The sequence below is a fragment of the Pimephales promelas genome, chromosome 3, assembly GCF_988280905.1.
Source record: "Pimephales promelas chromosome 3, fPimPro1.hap1.1, whole genome shotgun sequence".
Taxonomy (NCBI): domain Eukaryota; kingdom Metazoa; phylum Chordata; class Actinopteri; order Cypriniformes; family Leuciscidae; genus Pimephales; species Pimephales promelas.
In genome coordinates, this window is record NC_142771.1 from 21,388,868 (window position 1) to 21,411,774 (window position 22,907).

Sequence of the window (22,907 nt, forward strand, 5' to 3'; positions counted from 1 at the left end):
AGAAAGTTTATCTGCCTTTGTCAGCTTGCCCCTGTGGGGTTTTGGTGCTTGTTAAAAAGTCCTGACAGAAAAAAACAGCAGCAGTAACAAAAAGACAGTTGTGAATGCAAACTCAGTGAGCATGTACGGTAGATGAACACATTTTTATTTATTTTTTTGCCGTCTGCTATTTTTAAACTTGATCTCACACCAAAGAGCGTCTTTTGCCTCTCGTTGCCTCACTTTGCGAACATATCTAACTCTATAAAGACAGTAACTGATCATTTGTTTGACCTCATCATATGTTTTCTTAATGCGTCTTTAAAAATCTCAGCTTAGATGAATTGATTAAGCTTGTGATGTTTAAAGCGCAGGCTCAAAATAAGTCTCAGTGTTATTTTAAAGTGCTTTAGGGAGCTCAATGTAAGATCATTCATTCATTACCGCTGCTTGTTTGAGGTAAAATATATCCCCTGTTCTCTATTGATCTCCAGTTTCCAGCAGGGATCAGGTCTTATTCTGAACAGGGCATGGGAATTAATAAAGGGATTTTTCCGGGTGAGTAATGAGCATGGAAGTTTCATTATGATGGGTTAAAAATTTAGACAGTGTTCTGCGTCTCTAGTTTTCTGCTTTATCTCTTCTTTATCCCACCGGGTTCTGGTTCCGGTTCTTGTGAACCAAAGATTGAGGGGTTTTCAAGCTTTTTTTGGTGTATATGAACAATATCACACGAGTAGGAGTGTGATATGGCTATCTATCAGCACAGTTGTGTTTAGGCAATCACAGCAGTGCTGATATAGAGCCATATCGCACTCCTACTCGTGTGATATTGCATTTATACTACTGTTCGATGGCACAAGTGTGTAAATAAATAGGAATCAACTATGTGTCTTTAAAACCCATCTTTTTTTGTGGAACTATTTCCTTCCAATCACGGATTAAAATAAAATAATTTAAAGAAAAATATAAAGTTATGAAACTCAACTTTTAAGATTTTCTCTGGAACAAGTAATAGATTAATAAAAGATTGCCGGTTTGATATACCCCAAATTAATTATATCTCAAAGTTATCTACTATCTACATAGCTGCAAATTCCTGAAAGTACTGGTTGAGATCTGAAGCTCACCCAGGAGCTCATATCTCCGAAAACGTCTAAACATTTTCAAAAAGGCTCTATTTTTGTATATAAATTGAATATCTGAGGTCTAAACAACTACATTCTCAGCTAAAAAAAAAAAAAAAAAAACTCCTAAAACTACATTCCGTGACTCAATAACAGTATTTGTAAAATTATAGTGGGTTTGCTCTTTCACCATGCTTGCTGTGAGAAATGCTGTGGCAGAAACATGTAGAGTCATACAAACAGTGGAACGGTTCCCATGGTGATGGTAAAATATATTATATATAGGGTATATATACTGTAGCTACATTATAGTAATGTTGGGTCTATCCTGAAGAGAACCAATCTTTATATAGTACAGAACAGTAATAAAGTCAAATTCTGTCACTTGTCATTTGAAAATATTTTTTGTCCATATATACTGTGTTTTGCCTTTGTAGGTCAGCCATTGCCGGTTTGTAAGTCCTCCTTAAACCAGGTCTCTCGTTAATAGTAATCTGTATTTTTCTTGTATTAGGAGGTGAACAAATTACTATCAGCTGTCAGTCACTTCCCCCTAAGGCTATGGGAGGGTTCTGCAAAATCTGTTTTTGAGAAACTCATGACACTTAATGAACACCTCATGATACACTGGCATAGTCATTACTCCAGGGGTTTACAGACCCTCTTCATCATACCTCCACCCATCTTCTCTATCTTTTCCCTTTTCTTTTTCGCTCAAACATTGTGGAGGAATTTCATTAAATATTCAAAAGAAGCTGTTCCAACAGGATCATAAATAATGCTTCTCTCCCAATTGTGACACACAATGTGATGAACCTTTTTATCGCAAGTTTTCAGACATGATCTTAAAGAGAATAATCACGTCTTTTGTTCACAGGAGAGCTAATTGCACTTCAGTGAGTGGCGTTTCACTAGGGCACTGTTTTTTTCTTCCTTTCTCTGTTTCTTTTTCTCCAGCACCCCCCCCATCTCTCTTTCTGTCACCAGCATGTCAGTATAATTGAATTCCTGCACACGTTACCCTTTTTCATCAATCACACGTGCTGATAAGGTGGTTTAGGAGGGACACTCAGGAGGAGCCCTGAGAGAGAGAGGGAGATGAAAAGAGAGAATGAATAAGGAGATAAAGGGACATTGAAGGAATGGGAAACAGAAAGAAAGACTGTGGAGTTGTGTAACTGTGGTGCAGTGCGGTGCTTTGTAAGTTCACCTGAAAATGCCCCACACAGGAAATTCAACCATCTACAACCCCCTCCCCCCACCACATATGGTTCAAACTTTCACCTAACCACCCACATCCCCAAAGCACACATTGACACCTTATTGTAAAGTTTTACCAAATTGTTTTACTCATTATATTTATCTTAAAAGATTTCAAGTTGTGCTTGTTGTAACCACATGATTTAATTTACATGAGAGTAGATGTTAAAACTTCATGCTGATTTGTACTCGGGTTTCGCCAAGATTAGCATAAACCAAGACGTAGCTTTAGGCTCAATCCCAATTCACCCCTTGGCCCTACCCCTTGTTTTCGAGTGTACCCTTTGGCCCTTAAAACAGTTACAAGGGCCAGGGTGATCGCTTATAACATATTTTGTTTTTTGTAGAACTCGGTGTGAGTTCTCATTTGAGGTGCCCTCAAATTTGAGTCTGGAGCCCTGTGAACTTAAAATAAAACAGCATATCATAATGTTAAGTCTATTCATTATTAAAGAATTTGTCAGTATTACAGTTATTTCGGGGGAAATTTGAATAATTGCTTTGCAAGCTGATTTAAGGTGTGCCCATACATTTTCTGTTTGCGCTCCTAAAATTTTCAGTCAGGGGCAACAGCGCTTCTTGTAAAAAAAAGTTAGTCTGGAGCCCTGACCAGCTGAGCCGATCTGTATTTCCCTATGACGCGCCGGTATACCTGTGCGGTCCCACTTTGCTGGCCCCCGTTACATACAGCTTCGCAAAGGGGTAATGCTTTCTATACATTATCTGCCTATTATGTGCTTGTGAACTTTGCTGGCCCACGTTGCTTGCCGCCTTTATTCTACATTGTACATAGACCGGCCGAGCTGCTCTTTGTTCCTATCAAGTGTCTATTACATGTGCTGGCCCGTGTTGCTGGCAGCCTGTTGTTCTGCATGTTTTGTTCCATGGGTCTCTGTGTGGCTCTTCTGTGTTGTGTTATTAGACTAGCTCTGCTGTGTTTGCTCTGCTGTTCTGGCAATGATATGAGTTGTAGGGACAACACAGCCACCCCTAAAGTGGTCATGTGAAGTACTTTATATTATCCACATGCTTGCTCGCACACAAAATGTCATATTTACAGTAGATTATGTAGGGGAGAGTGGGGTAAAGTGAGACATTTTTTACATTTGCTCTCCTTTAAGTGAGCTAAAATGATATATCAGTAAGATTTATACATTTCCCATTAATTCAGGATGTTTTCTACCAATGGAAATTATCTGAATGTATTCAGGACGAAGGGCAGTGAAAATATGATTGTTTTTAAAAAAGTGGTCTTGTGTCTCACTTTACCCCAGCCCAGGGGTAAACTGAGACAGACCAGAGAAATCAAGGGGGTAAAGTGAACCAGCTGGGGGTAAACTGATCCACTTACGTTTTATCAGAGCCCTAGCTCCCTGGAAAGTGGACGACTGGTATCAGTCAGGAGTGAGTATGGGTGTGTTTAAAAGGAGAAAAGTGATCTTGACAAATACATCCAGCCTAGGTTGTAGGGCCCTTTACGAGGGCAGGCTCGTCTCATAGTAAAGCCTGGAGAAACGCCTACATATCAACTGTCTAGAGATGAGATCAGTCGCTCTATCGCTGAAAGCCTTTCTCTCGGACTTGAAAGGCCACCATATCCTGGTCCGGACAGACAGCATGGCAGTGGTGTCCTATATAAATCGCCAGGGCATTCTCAGGTCAAGCAACCTGCACGCCATGGCCAAAAAACGAATTTTATGGGCTCAGCACAACCTGTGCTCCCTAAGGGCGGCGCATGTGCCATGCATCCTGAACCAGGGTGCGGATATGTTATCCAGAGACAATGTTCCCCCAGGAGAATGGTCTCTTCACCCACAGACGGTTCAGCTAATATAGAGCATCTTCGGCGAGGAAGAGGTAGACCTCTTCGCCTCAGAAGAGCAGGGGTGTGCTTGCCCATGATTGGCCAAGCCGTCCGCTGAATGCATTCCTTCCAGTCACGATGTTACCACAGGTCATCGAATGGATCAGGGAGAGCAAGTGTGTAGTGCTACTAATAACCCCTCTCTAGAAGACCCAGTTATGGTTCTCCATGCTGGTACAGCTGCGGTGGTGCTGAGGAGAGATCTCCTCATGCAGGCAAACCGATTAATTTGCCATCCCCGTGAGGCAAGAGCGCTGTCAACTAGACGCCTCTACGCTCAGAAATGGGTGGTAATTTCTGGCTGGTGCGCTGCACGGAGCCTGGACCCCTATTTGTGCGAAGTATCGAGTATACTCGCCTTCTTACAAGGGAGTATGGACGTGGGTCGTACCCCTTCCACATTCAAAATGTATGTGGCTTTGATCAGGGGATCGCTTTAGTCGACTTAACCTGACTACCTTTGGCTGAACTGGCCAATATAAAGGCTTAGGCCACACCCATTCTGGATGGCTCTGATATGCCAAGGCACGAAGCAGCCTGATTGGTTCTTTCGTCTGAGCCGCCTCTCCACAGGTTCATGCAAGTTGCCACAGCACATCCAATGTCCGCACTAGCCGTTCATCTGTGTATGCTGTGAAGCTGCTCAGCGTTTGAAAGATTTTGGCTTCAATATTCCACATTTTTAAAACAGACCTCCTCTTCTCAATATCTTGTCAGGCTTGTCAATAATTCTATCTCTTGCAGCTGCTCTTATAGACATATTTCCTTCCTTGACCTCAGCGGCTGCACTCTCCATCTCCTCAAGGGGTGTTTTGCCCCAGGTTGTCTTCCTGGTGTATTATCTTGGCATGATGACTTTTCTACAATGTCAATGACATTAAAAAATAAAACATATGTAATGTAATATTACATTAAAATATTTTTAAGACTAAACTTAACTTGTGCCTCATGTCTCACTTTACCCCATAGTATTTGTCTCACTTTACCCCACTGCCACATTTTAGCAAAAAACGATCTCTCTTAGTAATTCAGGATACTCTTCAGCTATCATCATCACATGGATTCATATGTTAATAGTTCATCAACATGTATGATATACATTTTTCTACCTGAATCAATTTGCTTTACCACAACAGTTGATTAAGTTGACAGCAAGAAAATTTACTTTTACATGCAAAAAACATATTTTTGTGAAAAAAACATGTTTATAACAGCACCATGAGCTCCTCTCCTTTATGGCCAAGGGGAAATGGAATGGACTTAAAAACATAATGGTCACACAACCACAAATGTGTTTGGTTGACTAGATACAGAGGGTGTCTCACATTACCCGATGTCTCACATTGCCCCGCTCTCCCCTACATCCACTCTTGTTGCTTGCTCAGCCAATGACGCCAACCTATATTGGTGGATCATGGCTCCTTGTAATGGAGGTCTAATCAGGCTAACAGGCATGAGAGATTGTGGCCACTTGTTCTTACCTCTAGATCCTGTGACCTGAATATCTTAGTGATTATTTCTGATCAGAGATATCTAAATCCCTCTAATGTGTATGAGAGCTGTTGAGATGTCAAAAGAGCACCTTAGATGCTCTTAGTGGTTATTGATGTGATTCATTGCATTTAATTTCTTCAGAAATAACACATTCAGTCTGTCAAGTTTGTTGGCTGCTTTTTAGATTTAAAACAGTGCAAGTAGCCTACACAAGGAAAATTAAGTGTTTTTGATGTGGTGTTGCGAAGTATGCTCGCAATTAAGATTTCACCTTTTTTTTTTTGCAGAATGATTGATGTGAGTCAAACCCCAGTATCACATATTGTAAAGGAGTAATCAGAGAACTTCAGAAGGTCTGACGATCTTAAGTGATGTCTTTTGAGAAATATCTCCACTCCAAATCATGTTTTTTGTTTTCCTCAGATAGACTTAGAAGTAAGAAACAACACGACTCCTATTTTTGAGAAAAAAAAATATAGCTTTAATGCCTCTGGCTGGTAATGCCATCTTGTTATATGAAAGGAATGGCATTGAGAAAGCTCAGCAGCAGGTAGGTGTAGGGAACAGCAGACAAGATGGCACCACAGATTCCCTCATCACAAAAGGAGTCCCTTTGTCCCACTTTGATGAAAAGACAAATGGGTGTGATAAAACCCTCAACAAAGCAATATCACGAACAAGTGACCATTTTTTGGCACTTTTCCACTACACAGTACCGGCTCGGTTTTCCACTGTGTAAAAGTTTACCTTTTCCTGCTTTCGGGTACTTTTTTTACCACCTCCGGCGAGCTAAGGCGATTCTAAAATGTTACGTGAAAACAATGCCGACTTCTGATTGGTCAGAGAGAATCGTCACCATTCACTGCGTCATCATTACACGCGCCAGATGGAGTATCCAGAATAACCCCGCTATTTTTAAATAGTTTGGCCAGAGATAGTTACTTAACTAACTACTATTATTATGACAACTCGGAAGAATACGTCGTGGTCAAACGAGGAGGTGCAGACTTTCCTTTGTTTGGTGGCCGAAGAGAGGATCCTGCAAGAGATTGATAGGGCAACGAGGAACGAAAGGCGTCGCTATGATGACCGGGTACTATTTGTGGCGGTACTGTTTGCAATGGAAAACGGAACGAAAAGCGAGCCGAGCCGAGGCGAGCCGAGTCAAGCTGGTACTGGTAATGGAAAAGTGTCATTTGATCAGGATTGTCAGAGATGAATGGCAAGAATTCAACATCAATGTCACACTGATCACAGGGTAATCTCATGACCAGTTGCCTATTGTTCACCTCCATTCCTGGGCCAAGGTGTAGACCAAGCTCCACAGGATGGAAAGGTGGGACGTGATGGGCGGACACTTGGAATGCTACGACCCAATCACACCACTACCATAGGAAGTCAGGAATTATTAACCCCCTACCCAACTGGAATGAATAAAAGCTTTGCCAAGCAAACTCGCCCTCGTTCTGAGTTTGTTACGTGATGCGCACTCAGTGCGGCTCTGCAACTGTTGGAAAGTGATCCAGTCTACTCCCACTGTGAGTGGAAAGATAGCAGTGGAAGACATACCCCATCGCTGGACTGATCACCCAACCACGTGGAACATATATACACATATAATAATAACATAAGCTAACTAAACCTCTTCCCAAAGGCCTTAGCATTGGGTTGTTGCTTTATGAGATTGATATTTGTGTAGAGATTGTTTATCTAGCGTTAGTGTATACATAGATACATTAGACATGTCATAGTAAATGCTTATAACTATTTCATACCAGCATCCATAAAGACCACAATTGACTCCCCCTTAGAATGCTAATTACCCATTCATTGCTTTGTTGCTCATCTATTTTGGCATTAATTTTGTTGACGTCCACTTGTGTAGTAGTTTGTAGTTTCTGTTTAATTATTGATTAAATTTTTTCAGTAGTTTGGTCATTTTCTTTAGTAGCATTTAGTAAGTGTGATATCTTGTATATTTTTGTGAATAAACTCATATTATTGCAAACTGTGTCATTGTTGTGTTAAGCTTGGGTCTACAAGCTTGCCAGAATCTCACTAAATCCTTCAGATTGATCAGATGAGAAACTTCCTACAATTTATATAATTCTAATTTAGTCAACAACAATCTTTATTGACAATGTGAAATTCCTTGTTTTGTGCCCCGTAATATAGGAAGGAATCATCTGACATTTGTCAAAGTCACCTTAGGTGACGGGTGACCAAAAACTCAATAAAAAATATTTAGAATAAATATTCATATTAATATTTAAGATCATAAATCACCACACAGAGATGATGCAGACTCTCAGGAAAGTGGGTAGTATTGCTACTCTTCAGATGTGCAGACAAATCTTCTTTCACACCTCTGAAGCTGATTACACATGCCTGTCATGTCACACTCTGTGCTTTGCTGTGAAATTACATTTACTGTTGACAATAATGGAAAGTCTTTATAAATGTTCTTTGTGAATCATACTTTTCATTCTGCAGTCTGTGGATATAAATTGTATTAAAACATTATACATTTAGATTATATTATGCTTAATATAATATAATATATAAATTGTTTCACATCACACATTAGAATAAATTTGTATACATCAAACTGTATGAAATATCTTCCTTTTGTTCATCAGCGTCTTTTATTTCTTTTTCATGGTCTCTGTAATTGTTGGTTTCATTCATGTTGCAGAAAGAGAACACATTGTTTTTAACATGACAATTACCCCTCCCTCTCTTACGGTCTACTGAGTTCATTCGCAGAATGATGTCAACGTGGACTCACCTCGCGCAATCTACATGTTGACCCCACACATGGAACCCATTCGACTGATGATTATGAGGTCACGTTTGGTTAACCCTACACTTGAAGAGTTGATGGACAACTGTGGGGAGCTGGCAGCTTGAGCTGATTAATCTTTATGCCGTTATTCGATACATGTAACAATCTGCTCCATTTGAGTTGACATCTCCAGATCTGATTTAAAAGAAATTGCCACTCAAAACTGTGGTTCTTTAAGATAACATCATGATAACATTTGAGTAATAATTCAAATCTTTTCAAGGTGAGACAGTGAAAATAAATTAGGACCGTCTTGTCGTCGATCCATCATTTAAGTAAATGCGTCTAGTCTCATAGGGGCCAGTTCACATAACATTCACTGTTGCATACAATATTTCAATGCAAAAAGAAAAGACACATTTATATCACGTTTATAGAGTCTAGATTCAAAATAACATTGTGATGCTTTTTCATTACCCTAGAATGCAAAATGGGGCTTAAATTGACCCAATAGTGTGCGATTTATAAATCTTTAGTAAGCCTCAGCAATATACTTTTAATATTTTTTAAACAATCTTATTTTAAATACATTTTTTTTTAAATTTAGATTTACTATGGTATTTTATTTATTTATTTATTTATTTATTTGTGTATTTAGTATTTAGTCTTTGACAGTCTATGGATTACTTAGAAATATGGTTTTATGACCCTTTTTCCCTGTTATTATATTTCAAAAATAAATTGGGGTAGAAAAGTAAATGCAAAATAATTGTATAATCATATTACTTCATACAGAACCTTCCATTTACATGTTTTTATTATTTATTTATTTGAGTGTTGATTATTATATCTAAAATAAATAGCAACTGAATTTAATAGTTTGGGCTGTGTTGTTAGTTGTAACCTTTAATATTATAGTGATGTGTTAGTAAGGGCTCCCTAGTTGACTGCATTTGCAGAGGCAGATTTTTCTTTTATTCTTATGAAGTTAATTATAATTAAATTAATTTAACGAGAGAGACACAATTTATTTAATAAACCAGTGTTACTAAAAAAATAAGAAAAAAATAAGCTATTTTATGTTTAGACAACTACCCGTACTAAACCCACATAATGACAATGATTTAAACATGTTTATTAAAACAAGTCATCACTTGAATGAAACTTTCTTATGTGACATTTTAATAAGTCTTGCAGAAAAACCAGAGACACAGGTATGGGAAAAAACTCTCATTACCAGCCCACCGACTGGCTAATTAATATCTATTGCAAGACCACTCAATGAAGCGAATTCATTGTTGACCGCTTTGAACAGAAGATAATAACTGCATATCTCAAAAGTAACTTTTAATGAATGTATTATATTGGGCTGCCATTAAATGAAAAGATCTACAAAGCCCGGAAGAAGATCTGATATGGTGTTTGAAGATATTGATGTCGCTGAGTGCTAGATGGTTGGTTTTTTTAAAAGTAACATGACGGTTTTGGTCAAAACCAACACTATCTCACGACCAATTCGTACGAATTCGACGCATGATTAAAAAGTGGCTAATTTGTACTAGGGATCGACCGATATGGATTTTTTAGTGCCGATACCGATATTTTTCCCATCAGCCTTAGCCGATGACCGATACGGGCTGCCGATTTTCTTGAGCCGATATTTGGAGCCGATACATTTTGCTCCCTCAATTTACATCTTAAAAATAACATGATGTTAACAAATGTTACAGGTCTCAATTTAATAAAAGTAACATTTAACTAACTTCAAAAATTAATATTTAACAAATAGTAAAAACATGTGAGGTAGAACAAGAACAAGTAGATAAACAATTTAAAAAATATTAAAAACATGAAGTAGAACAAAAAAAGTTCAGTGCTGAAAATGAATATTTAAGCATAAATTAAATAATTACACTATTGCACACAGTAGCAACCAGCATAATAAAGTGCACAGTGCACACTGTACTTCATTTTAAAAGAAACGAACTATGTACTGCATGGTTTCAATTTTCCTACATAAAATAAAATGAGCATGTCTAGTCTCTAATATTAGTGCGATTGCGAGGGAGACAAACTCCACACGCCCCAAACCTCAACCAGGTGAGCGCTGAATAAATCTCCCACAAAAAGCACAGAATAACGTTGGCATTCCTTAATCCTATGACCAGAGTTCGTTACCGTATGTATGGGCTGTCAAAATTGCTCAAATGGCGTTTGCATATTCCCTCTAAAACACATATTCGAACATCCCGTTGCGCGTTTTGTTGTTGACGCGCATTACATCAATAACAGGACACATTAATAAAAAGAGACATAACTACTAGTATTAGATGGTTTATTTGAGTTTAAACATATTTGACAGCGTATTAAAAAGCAAGTAAATCAACTAATGGCCAAGACCGCAGAGCTCACTCTGTCTCGCCCTGGACTCGCTCAGGCACTCTCTCTCTCTCTCGCCCTCACGGTCTCTGCGCGTCGGTTAAATGAACAACAAACAAATGTTGAGTGCTAAACAAGAGTTTTGTGCAAGCAATTTAAGGTTGCGAGTCGCGACTCTTGTCCCAAATATAGCAGGCTTCAGTTCATTCAGTGATTGAAGTTTCACAGTATAGAACCGACAGTGAGCGCTCCGAGCGAGCTGTGCAGCTGTGGTAACGTTATTAGTCTGCAACCGCGGGCGTGTTTTTCCACATTCAAATATTAATTTTCACCTTCAAAATTAATAGATATTCGAATGTAGAATATTCATAGACAGTCCTAATGCATACTGAACGGATAACCTACACCTTAACTATTTGCAGCTTCTTAATACAATGGCAAGCAGTTAAGTTTGAGGCATTCGCGTTTTCCATTTGGACCCACAAACTTGCTTAGTTGCAAGCACATAACAGTTATAGGGCGACGTGTTTCCATTTTCAAAGTGTTTGACAATATTTCAGGAGTCAAACATTTAAAAGATCCTTTGAAAGTTTAAGTTACCATTCTCGTTAAGAGCATGTTGCACTCTGCTAGTGGAGGAGGGCGGGGCACGTGAACTGCAGCATCTCCAGCAGCACGGAGCTGCCCGTGGCCGCCTGTCTATAAATAACGGCGGGAAAAAAAAAACTATCGGCGAACGCGCAGCGGTGTATCGGCCGATTCCGATACACGTAAAAACCTCAAATATCGGGCCGATTTATCGGCCGGCCGATATATCGGTCGATCACTAATTTGTACTAATTTGTACGACCTCACTCGTACTAATTCGTACGATTTGTCTAAACCCACGTGATGGTTAGGTTTAGGGGCGGGGTCAGGGGTAGGTCATTCGTACGAATTCATACTAATTGGCCAATTCGTAAAATATGTACGATTTAGCAAAATCGTATTAATTCGTACGAGTGAGGTCGTATGAATTGTTACGAATTAGCCACTTTTTAATCATTTGTCGAATTCGTACGACTTGGTCGTGAGATCGGGTTGTCAAAACAGATACGTGTTCAATTAGACCCTGGTTGTGTGTGTGTGAAGGGTTATCCTCAGTTAGCTTGTGTTTACTTAGCAGCGTCAGTGTCTATTCAGTTTTCCCGGTGTGTGAAATTGGCAATGTCAAGCCAAGCTTTCTTAAAAATAGCAAACCAACTCGGTGAAACGTTTTTTTCCTCCCAATATGCAGACTCACCCCGTTGCTTACTGCAGGCTGCGTGCATCTTTCACACATGCACACATTCACAAACACAGATGCCTCATCTTACAACTGTACTGATTCATGGGCTGCCTTTCATTCCGCATTTATAAGGCCATACAGCCTGGCCATAGTCATTGGTTTGACATTGAAATGGTGATGGGAAACTAGCGTCCACAGTGATTGAAAAGGTTAATGAAGGCATGTTGCGTTCCTTATAATCTTCCGATCCTTTCATTCATAAAATGACTGAAAAGTTTGAACTCAAGAGTATGAATGTTAAAATGATTGTGTCCTTTGTTCCTCAGAGGGCCTGTTAAAGCTGTGGAATTGTGGGACGCTGGAGGGAATAGTCTAAAAGGCACATGGGGATTGAATCTGCTCAGAAAGAAAGAACTGGCTCGGTGCATCATTATGTTTAGACAATGAGTTCCTCAAGGCCAGAGCTGCACATATCAGATGGATCTCAAAGGAGTTAAATAATCATAATAGCTCTTCTCCTTCCTTTTTGTCTCATTACATTTTAATAAAGAACCTTATTAACTTTTGTTAACTTTGTCTGTCTGTAATACTGAGTTCAGAGCTCCCTAAATATTTAAATCATTATTTTTTTCTGTCTGTTCTACTGTATTTATTTTTTTGTGGAATCATGGAATTTTAGCTGATGTTTAATTAAAAGTTTATTAAGGATGCACTAAAAAATATTATTATTTTTAAAATGTTTTTAAGTTGGCATAAAACAGAAGTTGAGATTGTTATTTTTTCCTTGTTGTGATGTATATCCGAGTGAAACGGCTTCTGAAATTTGAAAAGAAAATGTAGGGCGGGCCTTGATTTCATTCTTTGGGAATTGATTGGATCTTTGGAGGTACAAAATGCAAACAAAATGGAGGCAGATTTGAATGCCAGTTTTACACCGATAGCCGCACCCTTTCCCTATGGCACATGACCGAAAGAGAAGTGAGGTCGTTTTGAGGGGGGAGGAAAGGGTAATGTATTTGATTAAAGATTATAAGGGTACATGAATTAAAAAAAAAATAAAGAAGTGCTCAGATAAATCATTCATAATAAACACTACAATATTACATATAAAAAGAAGATTTGTCAAATTTTATTTCATGCCGACTTGAATGTTTAACTTTAAGTGAGCGTTAGATGCCGGCAATTGTAAATTAAAAGTAAAAAAAAAAAAATATATATATATATATATATATATATATATACAGTAGACCCATAAGTGATATGGGACGGATGTATTGTTGAAAGCCTATATTTATCATGTTGTGACTCACATCTTTTTATCTTTGTTCAACAGGATGTGAAATCAACATTCTTCCAGTTCGGGGCCTCCATCCAGCAGGAGGCACTGCTCATGCTTAACATCATGGAAGAGTACGACTGGCACGTCTTCACCATAGTGACCAGCAAGTTCCCAGGCTACCAGGATTTCATCACCATCCTGAAGACAACGGTCGACAACAGCTTTGTGGGTTGGGACCTCCAGAACACCATCACCCTGGATGCCGTGGATGGGGACACCAGGACCCAGATCCAGTTGAAGAAGGTGCAGTCTCCAGTCATCCTCTTATACTGCTCCAAGGACGAAGCAGCTTACATCCTGGAAGAGGCCCGTTCACTGGGCCTGACCGGGTTCGGGTACATCTGGATCGTGCCCAGCTTGACCACGGGCAACCCAGATATCACTTCAGATTCGTTACCCTCTGGAATGATTTCTGTATCCTATGATGACTGGGACTATCCTCTTGAGGCACGGGTTCGAGATGGGCTTGGGATTATAACCACAGCAGCTGCAGCCATGTTGGAAGAGTTTGGGGACATCCCTGAGGCCAAAACCAGCTGCTATGGCCAAATGGAGAAAACCAAGTTGCCGCCCAGCGCGTTACACAAGTGAGTGAAGGACGAGAACGGGCTTATTATCTGTGTCTACAATATGTTAGTGTTTTCTGTCAACAGTCTGTCTATTTCCTGCACTTTAAAAAGTGGAAACAAGAGGGATATTTATGTGAGAAAGCGCATAGACAGTTTTTGACCAGTTAAGTGGAAAAAGCAAAAGGTGAAAAAAAGAGTTCTGTGCTAGAGACATAGGGCATATCGGGTATATGCAAAGTAAAGTCTCAGCTTTCTAATGATAGAACTATGTTTCTTGGTGGCCATCATTAAAACTTGTTTTTAAGAAAATGGCCTCTAAAGATTGCAAATATATATAATATATACATATATGTATTTATTTTAATAAAATTTTTTAATTAAGACATCAAATATCAGGTTAAGTAAAAATATGGTGCAAATATCAAATAGTGCCTGTTTGGGGCAAGTATGATTTTTTTGAAATGTGTTTAAAACTAAGTCTCTTGTGCTCACTAAGGCTCCATGTATTTGATCTAAAATTCTTATTAAATATTCTTTTAAAATATATGAATATTTTAAATATATTTTTAAATGTTATTTATTCCTGTGATGCAAAGCTGATCCTTCAGAAATCAGTCGCTGATTTGCTGCTCAAGAAACGTCTCGGTTACTAATGTAACCCTCGTTCCCTGAAGGAGGGAATGGGAGACGTAACGTCGACGTGCCAATGAAGCCAATATGAGAGCGTCATGCGCCCCGCCCCGCAATGGGGGTATAAACAGGAAGAAATAGACATTGTCTTTCGTTGAGGAGCCGTGATGGCCGTGCAGCGATGGTCAGCAGCCGTGGCGACGGGACGTTGCGTCTCCTGTTCCCTCCTCCAGGGAACAAGGGTTATATTAGTAACCGAGACTTTAATAATAGTAATAATAATAATAATAATAATACATTATAGGCGCCTTACATGACACTCAAGGACACCTTACAGATACAATAAAACAATCAACAATAATCATTATTAGAACCTTGGAAACAAGTAAAATATAAAAATAATCACATAAAAGCCTGCCGAAAAAGATGGGTCTTAAGGGGAGTTTTAAAAACATACTTTTACTGTTTCGCACATTATGTGGCAGCAAGTTCCATAAATAAGGAGTTGCAAAACTAAAAGCTTGGGACCCCATAGAAGTAGTGCGGGTTCTAGGGAGAACAAGAGTTAGTGAAGAAGACCATCTTAAAATCCGAGAGGGAGTATAGATATGAAGAAGGTCCTAAATATGAAGGGGCAAGGTTATTGAGTGCTTTGAAAGTAAGAAGAAGAATTTTAAAATTACTACGATATTTTTCCGGGAGCCAGTGCAAGTGTTGTAGTACAGGAGAAATGTGTTCAGCTTGCTAGAGGAGTTCTGCTGATGATTCGAGCAGCCGAGTTATGTAATTGGAGTTTATTGAGTACCTTGGAAGGCAATTCATAAAAAAGACTGTTGCATAAATCAATACAGGACGCAACTCGAGCATGACTAGAATTGACGTGCTCTTTACTGAGAGAGCTGGACGAAGTCGATTATTATCGCGTATATGAAAATAAGCAGAGCGGATGAGACTGTTTATATGTGCTTCAAATGAAAAAGTACTGTCCAAAATGACCCCTGGACTTTTAACTTGTTTAGATATAGAGACAGGTAAATCGTCAATTTTCACAGATGAGCATATAGATTTCAACAGATTGTTTTTTAAGCCAACAAGACGACTTTCTGTTTTACTGGTGTTAAGTTTAAGAAAATTTAAAGAAAACCATTCTTTAATCTCAGCCAAACAGTCTGAGAGGATAGATGGAGGAAAATTAGCGGAAGGTTTCGAGGACAGATGTTGTCGGCATATAGGTGGAATTGAATGCTAAATTTCCTAAAAATACTGTATTACCAGGGCATAAAAGATAAATGTTAAATAAAAGAGGACCCAATGCTGAGCCCTGCAGGACACCTGTAATGACATATGAAGTCTTTGAGCAGAACTACTTCAGCTGTACAAATTGAGTACGGCCCGTAAAGTATGACTGAAACCAAGTCAAAGGGGTACCAGTAATTCCAATATCCAAACTGTGCAACATGATATAATGTCAAATGCTGCACTTAGATCAAGTAAAATTAAGATAGATAAAATTCCAGAGTTAGCAGCTAATAATAGGTCATTGGAAATCTTAACTAGAGCAGTCTCAACACTATGGTAAGGTCGAAACCCAGATTGAAATTGCTCGTACAGACCACTGTGAGACAGATGATTCTGGACTTGAGCTGCAACACACCTTTCCAAAATTTTAGAAAGGAAGAGTTGAGATGGGGCGAAAATTATCAGAGTTATTGAATCAGCCCCCCTTTGTAAAGGAATTATCACAGCAGTTTTCAGATGAGATGGAACAGTTCCAGAAGTAAGTGAAGAATGTATAATTTCCACAATTAAAGGAGAAAGAGAAGACAGGCAGGATTTAACCAAGTACGTTGGATTAGGGTCCAACCGACATGTGGTAGATTTACTCTTATTATTAATATTGCGTACTTCATCAGTGGTTGGTAGTTCAAAAGAGGAAAGCATAGAATTAGGAGGTTGATCGGAACAGGGGTTAAATTGACAGCTATCTAATTTTGTAACAGACATTTGTTAATGAATGTTTTAAATTTTCCTTATGAAAAATGACAGAAAACTTTCACAGAGATCAGCAGAGTAAAGATGTAAGGAAAAATATTCAGGTGGTTTTAAAATATTAGGCTATTTAACACAGAGAAGATGGTTCTTGAGTTCCCTTCACCAGAACTAACCACACTGGCAAAGTAATCAGTTTTAGCTGCCATAAGGGCAACCATATAGTTTTTCATATGATCAGAATACAGTTCTTTATGCACCACAGACCTCCAAAGTGTGGTGACCATATACAACGACTCTGTACACATACTGACACAGGCAGGGAATATATACACAGATCTAACAAGACTAACAATGAACAGCTGGGAACAATCATTACGGGGAACAGCTGAGTGCAATGAACTGATGAGTGACAGTGACAGACAGAATGCTGGGAAATGAAGTCAAATGTGAAAGACACTGTGATAAAGAGGACCTCTAGTGACAACCCAGGGAAACACAACCAGACATTGTGACAACCAGGTGTAGCCGACTGTTTTTTCCATGACACTAGGAATCTCTTATCAGCCTCGTAGTTCTTTGACATTTTAATACATTACAAATAACCTGAAGTAAGATTGACACTCTTCGCGACACTGTGTATGAAGTTTGCTGCTTGCGGCCAGTGACTGGCCAATCAATTATCCCAACATACTCTTTTACTGGCCATTGCTTATGCCGAGACCAGTGATAGAGCTCCCTGAAGTGATCCCAATTACGTCGTCATGTCAACGTTACGTTGAACGTGAGCGACTGAAAGGGAACATTTCTAATTAGTATCAATGTTGACAACATTTGTGCTGTTTTTGTGGAAACAGTAAACCATTTTTTCAGGATTCTTTGATGAATAAAAAGTTTAAAAGAACAGAAATTATTTGAAAGAGAAATCTTTTGAAACATTATAAATGAATTTACAGTCAGCTTTGATCAAAGAAATACATCATTGACTGGCATTAGGGAGAAATATTAAATTGGTGACAAGGTGTTCTAATATAATTCTAATATTTAAATGGCAATAATATTTTGTTGACATCTTTCAGCTATGTAAAAATAGATATATAATTGAAATATAATTTCGAAGCTGAGACTTTGTTTTGTCAAAAACAAGTTACAAAGTGAGTGAGGGACCAGGAGCTGCTTATGTGTTTTCTGTCCATCTTGTTCCTGCACTTAAAAAAGTGGAAAAAGGGGACTATTTATGTGAAAAAACACAGTTTTGGGTCAGTCAAGTGGAAAAAGGAAAATGTTTGGAAAAAAGCAACCCGAGAGATCTGTAAGAGAGAGGCATGTGTCGGGCATATGCAAAATTCATTGTTACAACCTGCAAATATATTTCTCAGTGTGAGCTGCGTTCTTGAGTAAGCTAATGGTTGAATGCGACGAAGGGGCAGGCGTGTGGCGCTGAGGGAGGTTTTTAGGGAGTTGCAGAGTGCACCCAGAGGTGGGTACTGCTGCACTTCTCAAACTCTCTCGGGACAGCGCAGTGCTACTGTGCTTTTATGAATTATGTTTTACACAGCGAGAGCCAGTGCTGAGCAGAACAGCATGGATTTTGCTAATGGACTTGGAGAACTCTCCAAATATAGAGTGCTCTTGATGAGCCTGGGTGCTTTTGTTCCTTTATGCTCCTGCGTTGGAGCCAATGTCGGCTGCAGCACCCCGCTTACATGTTGCCAGTCTGTCTCACCCATATGCCTCTGTATCTGCCAGTGCTGAGCAGACACACTGAATTGCTCCATTTGCAGTGGAGTGGTGTTGCATGAGATACACGTTCACCCTAGTGTCTAGGGTACATTAATCCTGATAGTCTCAGCACAGATGGTCAAAGGCTTGGCCAGAGATCGGCTCTACTAGAGCCAGCAAAGATGAAGACTTGTGGCCTGAATGCACGGGGGTCTCTTTTGTAGTCTAGACTTTTTAGGCATGTATATCATCCGAGGGAAGGTATCGAGTTCTTTGAAAAGCCAACCTTGTTCTTGGACTGAATAATGTCAACACGTTCCTGTAAATATTAGATTTTCATTTTATTTTACGCTGTATGGGACATGTTCATTTTGAGTCACTTTGACACAGAAAAACATTTGGAGATTTATGCACCGGCAGAAAAAAAAGTCAACTTTCTAATGATTAATTTCTACTATGTTTAATGTTCTAATAGTGGGAGTTATGATAGAATTATAAAATATAGACTACAATAGATATAATTACATTTGTAAATTAATCATTTAAAAAGGGCTGTCATAAATGATTCTAAATATACATTTTTTTCTCCTATACAGACACTTTACGGGAAATTATAGAAAATCTTCTGTATTTGAGTTGGAATGTAATATAGGGAATATATCTGGAACAGTATTTTTTTTTTTTTTCCTTTGGGGTAACAACTGGCAATTGAACCTTTTTCTGAATTTCATGTTCTTGATAAAATTGAGTGTGAGAAGCCTGGGTGAAATGTGCTGTCCCCAAGCAAAATGTTCCTTTATGACAGATTTAAGACATCTGGAGTGCTGTGAAAAGCGGACCTTAGCAAAATTTAGACTTAATATATCAGTGACGAATACTGAAATTACCTGTCAACAGGGGAGAGGCATGGCAAGTCCAATGTGCCTCCTCCTACATGTTGGGTACCAAGGGTAGCTGTCAGATGTGCTCTATGGAACCATACATTTTTTAAATAAAGGGCACTTAAACACTCCCACTGAGATGGAAGCCAATCTGACCACCCCCAGCAAAACACCATTTCACAGAGGGCAATGCTACAGGAGTCACTGCTACTACTTTGAACTTTCATAGGCAAAATGTAATATGACTTATGGTAGTTATAAAGCTGGATTATATGTGTGGGAATATTTCCTGGCAGTGGCAAGAGGTCATTCTCTTTTGTGGAGGGTAGGAGTGATGTCATTGTGCCTTTGCTTTATAAAGAGCCAGAGTTTTACCCCCTAAACTCAAAGCCTTTGTTGGCTGGAGTGAAGGGGAATATGAGCTCCTGTAGAAATAATACTTTTATATGGCCATCACATCACATTAAAGGGAGTTAAGTTGGCAGGCAGCAGCACAATGGAGAGCATTATAAAGAGCTGGGTTAAAATAATTGTCTTGAGCCTTGACTGTCCTCCCTATGGTGAAGAAGGGATTTTTTTGGTTCTGAATTTTTTTGCCAATCAGAAACGCTCTGGCTCACAGACAATTTTAGTCGTGAGAATGGAGTTTTGAATAGGATGTATGATTGAAGTAAGCAAAATAATCTGTTTATATATTTTTCTGTCTGCCTACTAGGGGTCGACCCATATATCACCAATGCCGATAAGTTTTTCTGATTGGTCGATGTGTTGAAAGAGGGACTTTTATGTTAACGGCGCCCAAAACTTTTATTTTGACGGGCGGTACTGAGAACACCAGTGCCTGAGAAGAGAACGGCAGCACCTGATCACACAGAGCACATTCACATTCTCCGTCTTCATTCGTTTACGTTCTCTGTCAGTCATAACTAATACTTTGTTAGACAGAACTGGTAAACAAAGAAAGTAAATGGTATGCGAAAAAGTAAAGCATTTGTTTTTATATTATTTGTAAACGAAAAGGCAAACAATCAGGCTAAAATACTTTTTCATTTACCGTCAACATTCAGCAAATGCGCATCTAACTTTACATAATTTAAACAAATCTCTGAATATCTAATATACATTTAATTTCACAAACCTTGCAGATTTAATCAAATCCATCTGTGATATCTTGTGAAGGTTGCATTTGTAACTTAGCCTGCAAAACTTTAAATCCTTAATTTTAAATATTCTGTGCTACATCCAGTTGCCCACTGTGTCATAATAATATCGTTTTCACTGTGTTCTGAATGTAAAATTATCGTTACTTTACCTTTATTTGAAAAAAATATGATTACCAGTGCACACGAAATGATTACTGAGTTCCCTGTTACAGTGTTTATTTTCTTTTTATTCACATGTAAACAATTACTTTATTTGTGAAAAATACTGTTATAGGATTGCAGATTCAAGAAGTTGCCATCTAAAGAAAAGCAAGTCTATATATATATATATATATATGTGTGTGTTATATCAGCTTTATATCAGCCATCAGCCACCCTGCTCTCTAAGATATCGGCATTGGCCATCAAAAACCAATAACGGTCGACCACAATAGTCTACCTTGTACTTTAATTTGTAATTTAGTTAGAATTCAATTCAATGGTTATTAGACTATTTCAACTGTTCTTGTGTCTATAGAGACACTCAGACAGAACACACACACACACACACCCATTGGTTCACTGAATATGGTGGAATGATCTCATCAAAGTATGAAGAAAAATCTGAAGCCTGAAGATGGTTTTTAAATTTGCATTTGTGGTCAATATCCATAAGGTCTAGAATCCATTTTTTACACAAGCCTGGCATAGCATATTTGAGTCAAGTTTTTATTTTAAAACCTTTGGTTGGAAGGACTTTAATTGACCTGAATGTGTCCTCAGGGGAGAGGAGAGAGAGCAAACACCAGTCACTCCCTTCTCCTCAAACGTCAGGACCATATTTGCTTTTATATGGCTCGCCGTGCCCCACTTATATCGGTGTATCTGATGCACTTAGTACCGCAGGTTTACACGTGCACTCATTCTGCCATTCCCTGGGTCTTTGTAACGTCTGCCTGCCTAAGCCCCAGGTGAAAAGACCTCCACAGTCCCAGCTGTCCTGGTATTGTTGCTCCGATGCGATGCTCTCTTATGACACTGATTGAGCATTGCGCAGATACCTGTGTCAGAAAAATGATTGGATTTGTTTGTATATCACGTCCGGAGTTATTACTCAAGGGAGAGTTGATCTCATTTACACGTTCCATCATGCCAGTGGATTCAGCTTGAGATGTGCAGACTCCCCACAAATTAACTACTGTAACTTCATGTAGGAACATTTTCTCGCTTCTCTAATGACTGAAAAATTCTATATGTCGCATAGGGGACATCTTGCCTGCCCTCATTAGTGTCAAGCCCATTACTATAAATGCCTAACGAGAAACTGTCAACTGTACTCCACCGGTTGGAATGCAGCTGCCTACTTCAGTCTGACCACATATAAAGTACTGTGAACATTTTCAGGACAGTTGTACCACCCACCTATTTTAATCTTTCTGATTCCAGAGCAGCTGTGTGGCACTTTCAGGCACACCGTTTGTAATGAGGACTCTGATGAAGGGTTCACAGTGAGCAAGTGTGGGTCAGGAGGGGTTATATGTTTAATTTGGGAGAAGTGAGCTGTGCTTAGGTTGGGTTCTTATCCGTGCTGCATTAGGTTACATTGACGTTGTGGAGATGGTCATGGAAGGGCTGTTGGGTTGGGTTGGGTCGGGTCTGGTTGATGTGCTAGTACAGGGCATTGTGCTTTTTTGGCAGTCCTTATTGATGGATGGATAGATTAAAAAATCGGTTGGAATGGGCATTCAGTGCTCCCTCCCCCTCCACAGCCCACACCATCACACCACACCACACATTTTTGTTCTGTTTGGTCCTGTCCAGTCTGTCCAAAGGTCTAGTGGTGACAGAACATACTAAGCTAATGAGCACGACTCCTGCGATCCTGCTGAGAACCTAACGCACTATTGACTCACTGTGTCCAGTGTCTGGCTTCCTCAGTAATTGGTAAAAGGGACTCTGCAGGTGTGATCAGTGTAATGATACATGGCTCACAGTTTTAGGTGGAGACTAGTTCCCTAAAGGGAACTAGAAGGTGTAAAATATAAAAGAAGGTTTAAAATAAATAACGGAGCAGAGCCCATTGTAAATGGAAACATGTCTTGTAGTGGAGGAGAGCAGAGCTTATCGATTCTTTTCCTCTCCCGCAGTCTGATGTAATTGGATTCAACGATATATCTAGGGTGAGTGGGCCTTCTCTTTGCCCTCTAAATGGGACCCCAATCAATTCAACAACCTACTTCGTGCCATTCAGTAACTAGACGCCCACTAAGACCAGTTTTATAAATCGATCATCGCACCACACTTCTAATTCTGCTCACCTGGCAGTCCTGCGGCATAAAACATACCACTAGACTGTACCCATGCCGCATTGTATGTCTAAATGACTGGGTTGGAACAACTGAAGGAGAGGGGCAATGTGATGTGTTTGTGTCAGCTGATGTTTTTTCCATTTGAGTCTTTGAGAGAGGCCTGGTGACATG

At 39.3% G+C, this 22,907-nt stretch overlaps 1 protein-coding gene across 2 annotated transcripts in view; it reads left to right on the forward strand.

Annotated features, from left to right (window-relative positions):
* The window catches only part of grin2aa (glutamate receptor, ionotropic, N-methyl D-aspartate 2A, a), a 145,422-nt gene that overhangs the window by 61,250 nt on the left and 61,265 nt on the right, over positions 1–22,907 (forward strand). For both annotated transcript variants that reach the window (XM_039686761.2, XM_089128480.1), the window contains one exon: positions 13,489–14,081. In XM_039686761.2, coding sequence (XP_039542695.2) covers positions 13,489–14,081 — 593 coding nt within the window. The remainder of the gene's footprint in view (positions 1–13,488; positions 14,082–22,907) is intronic.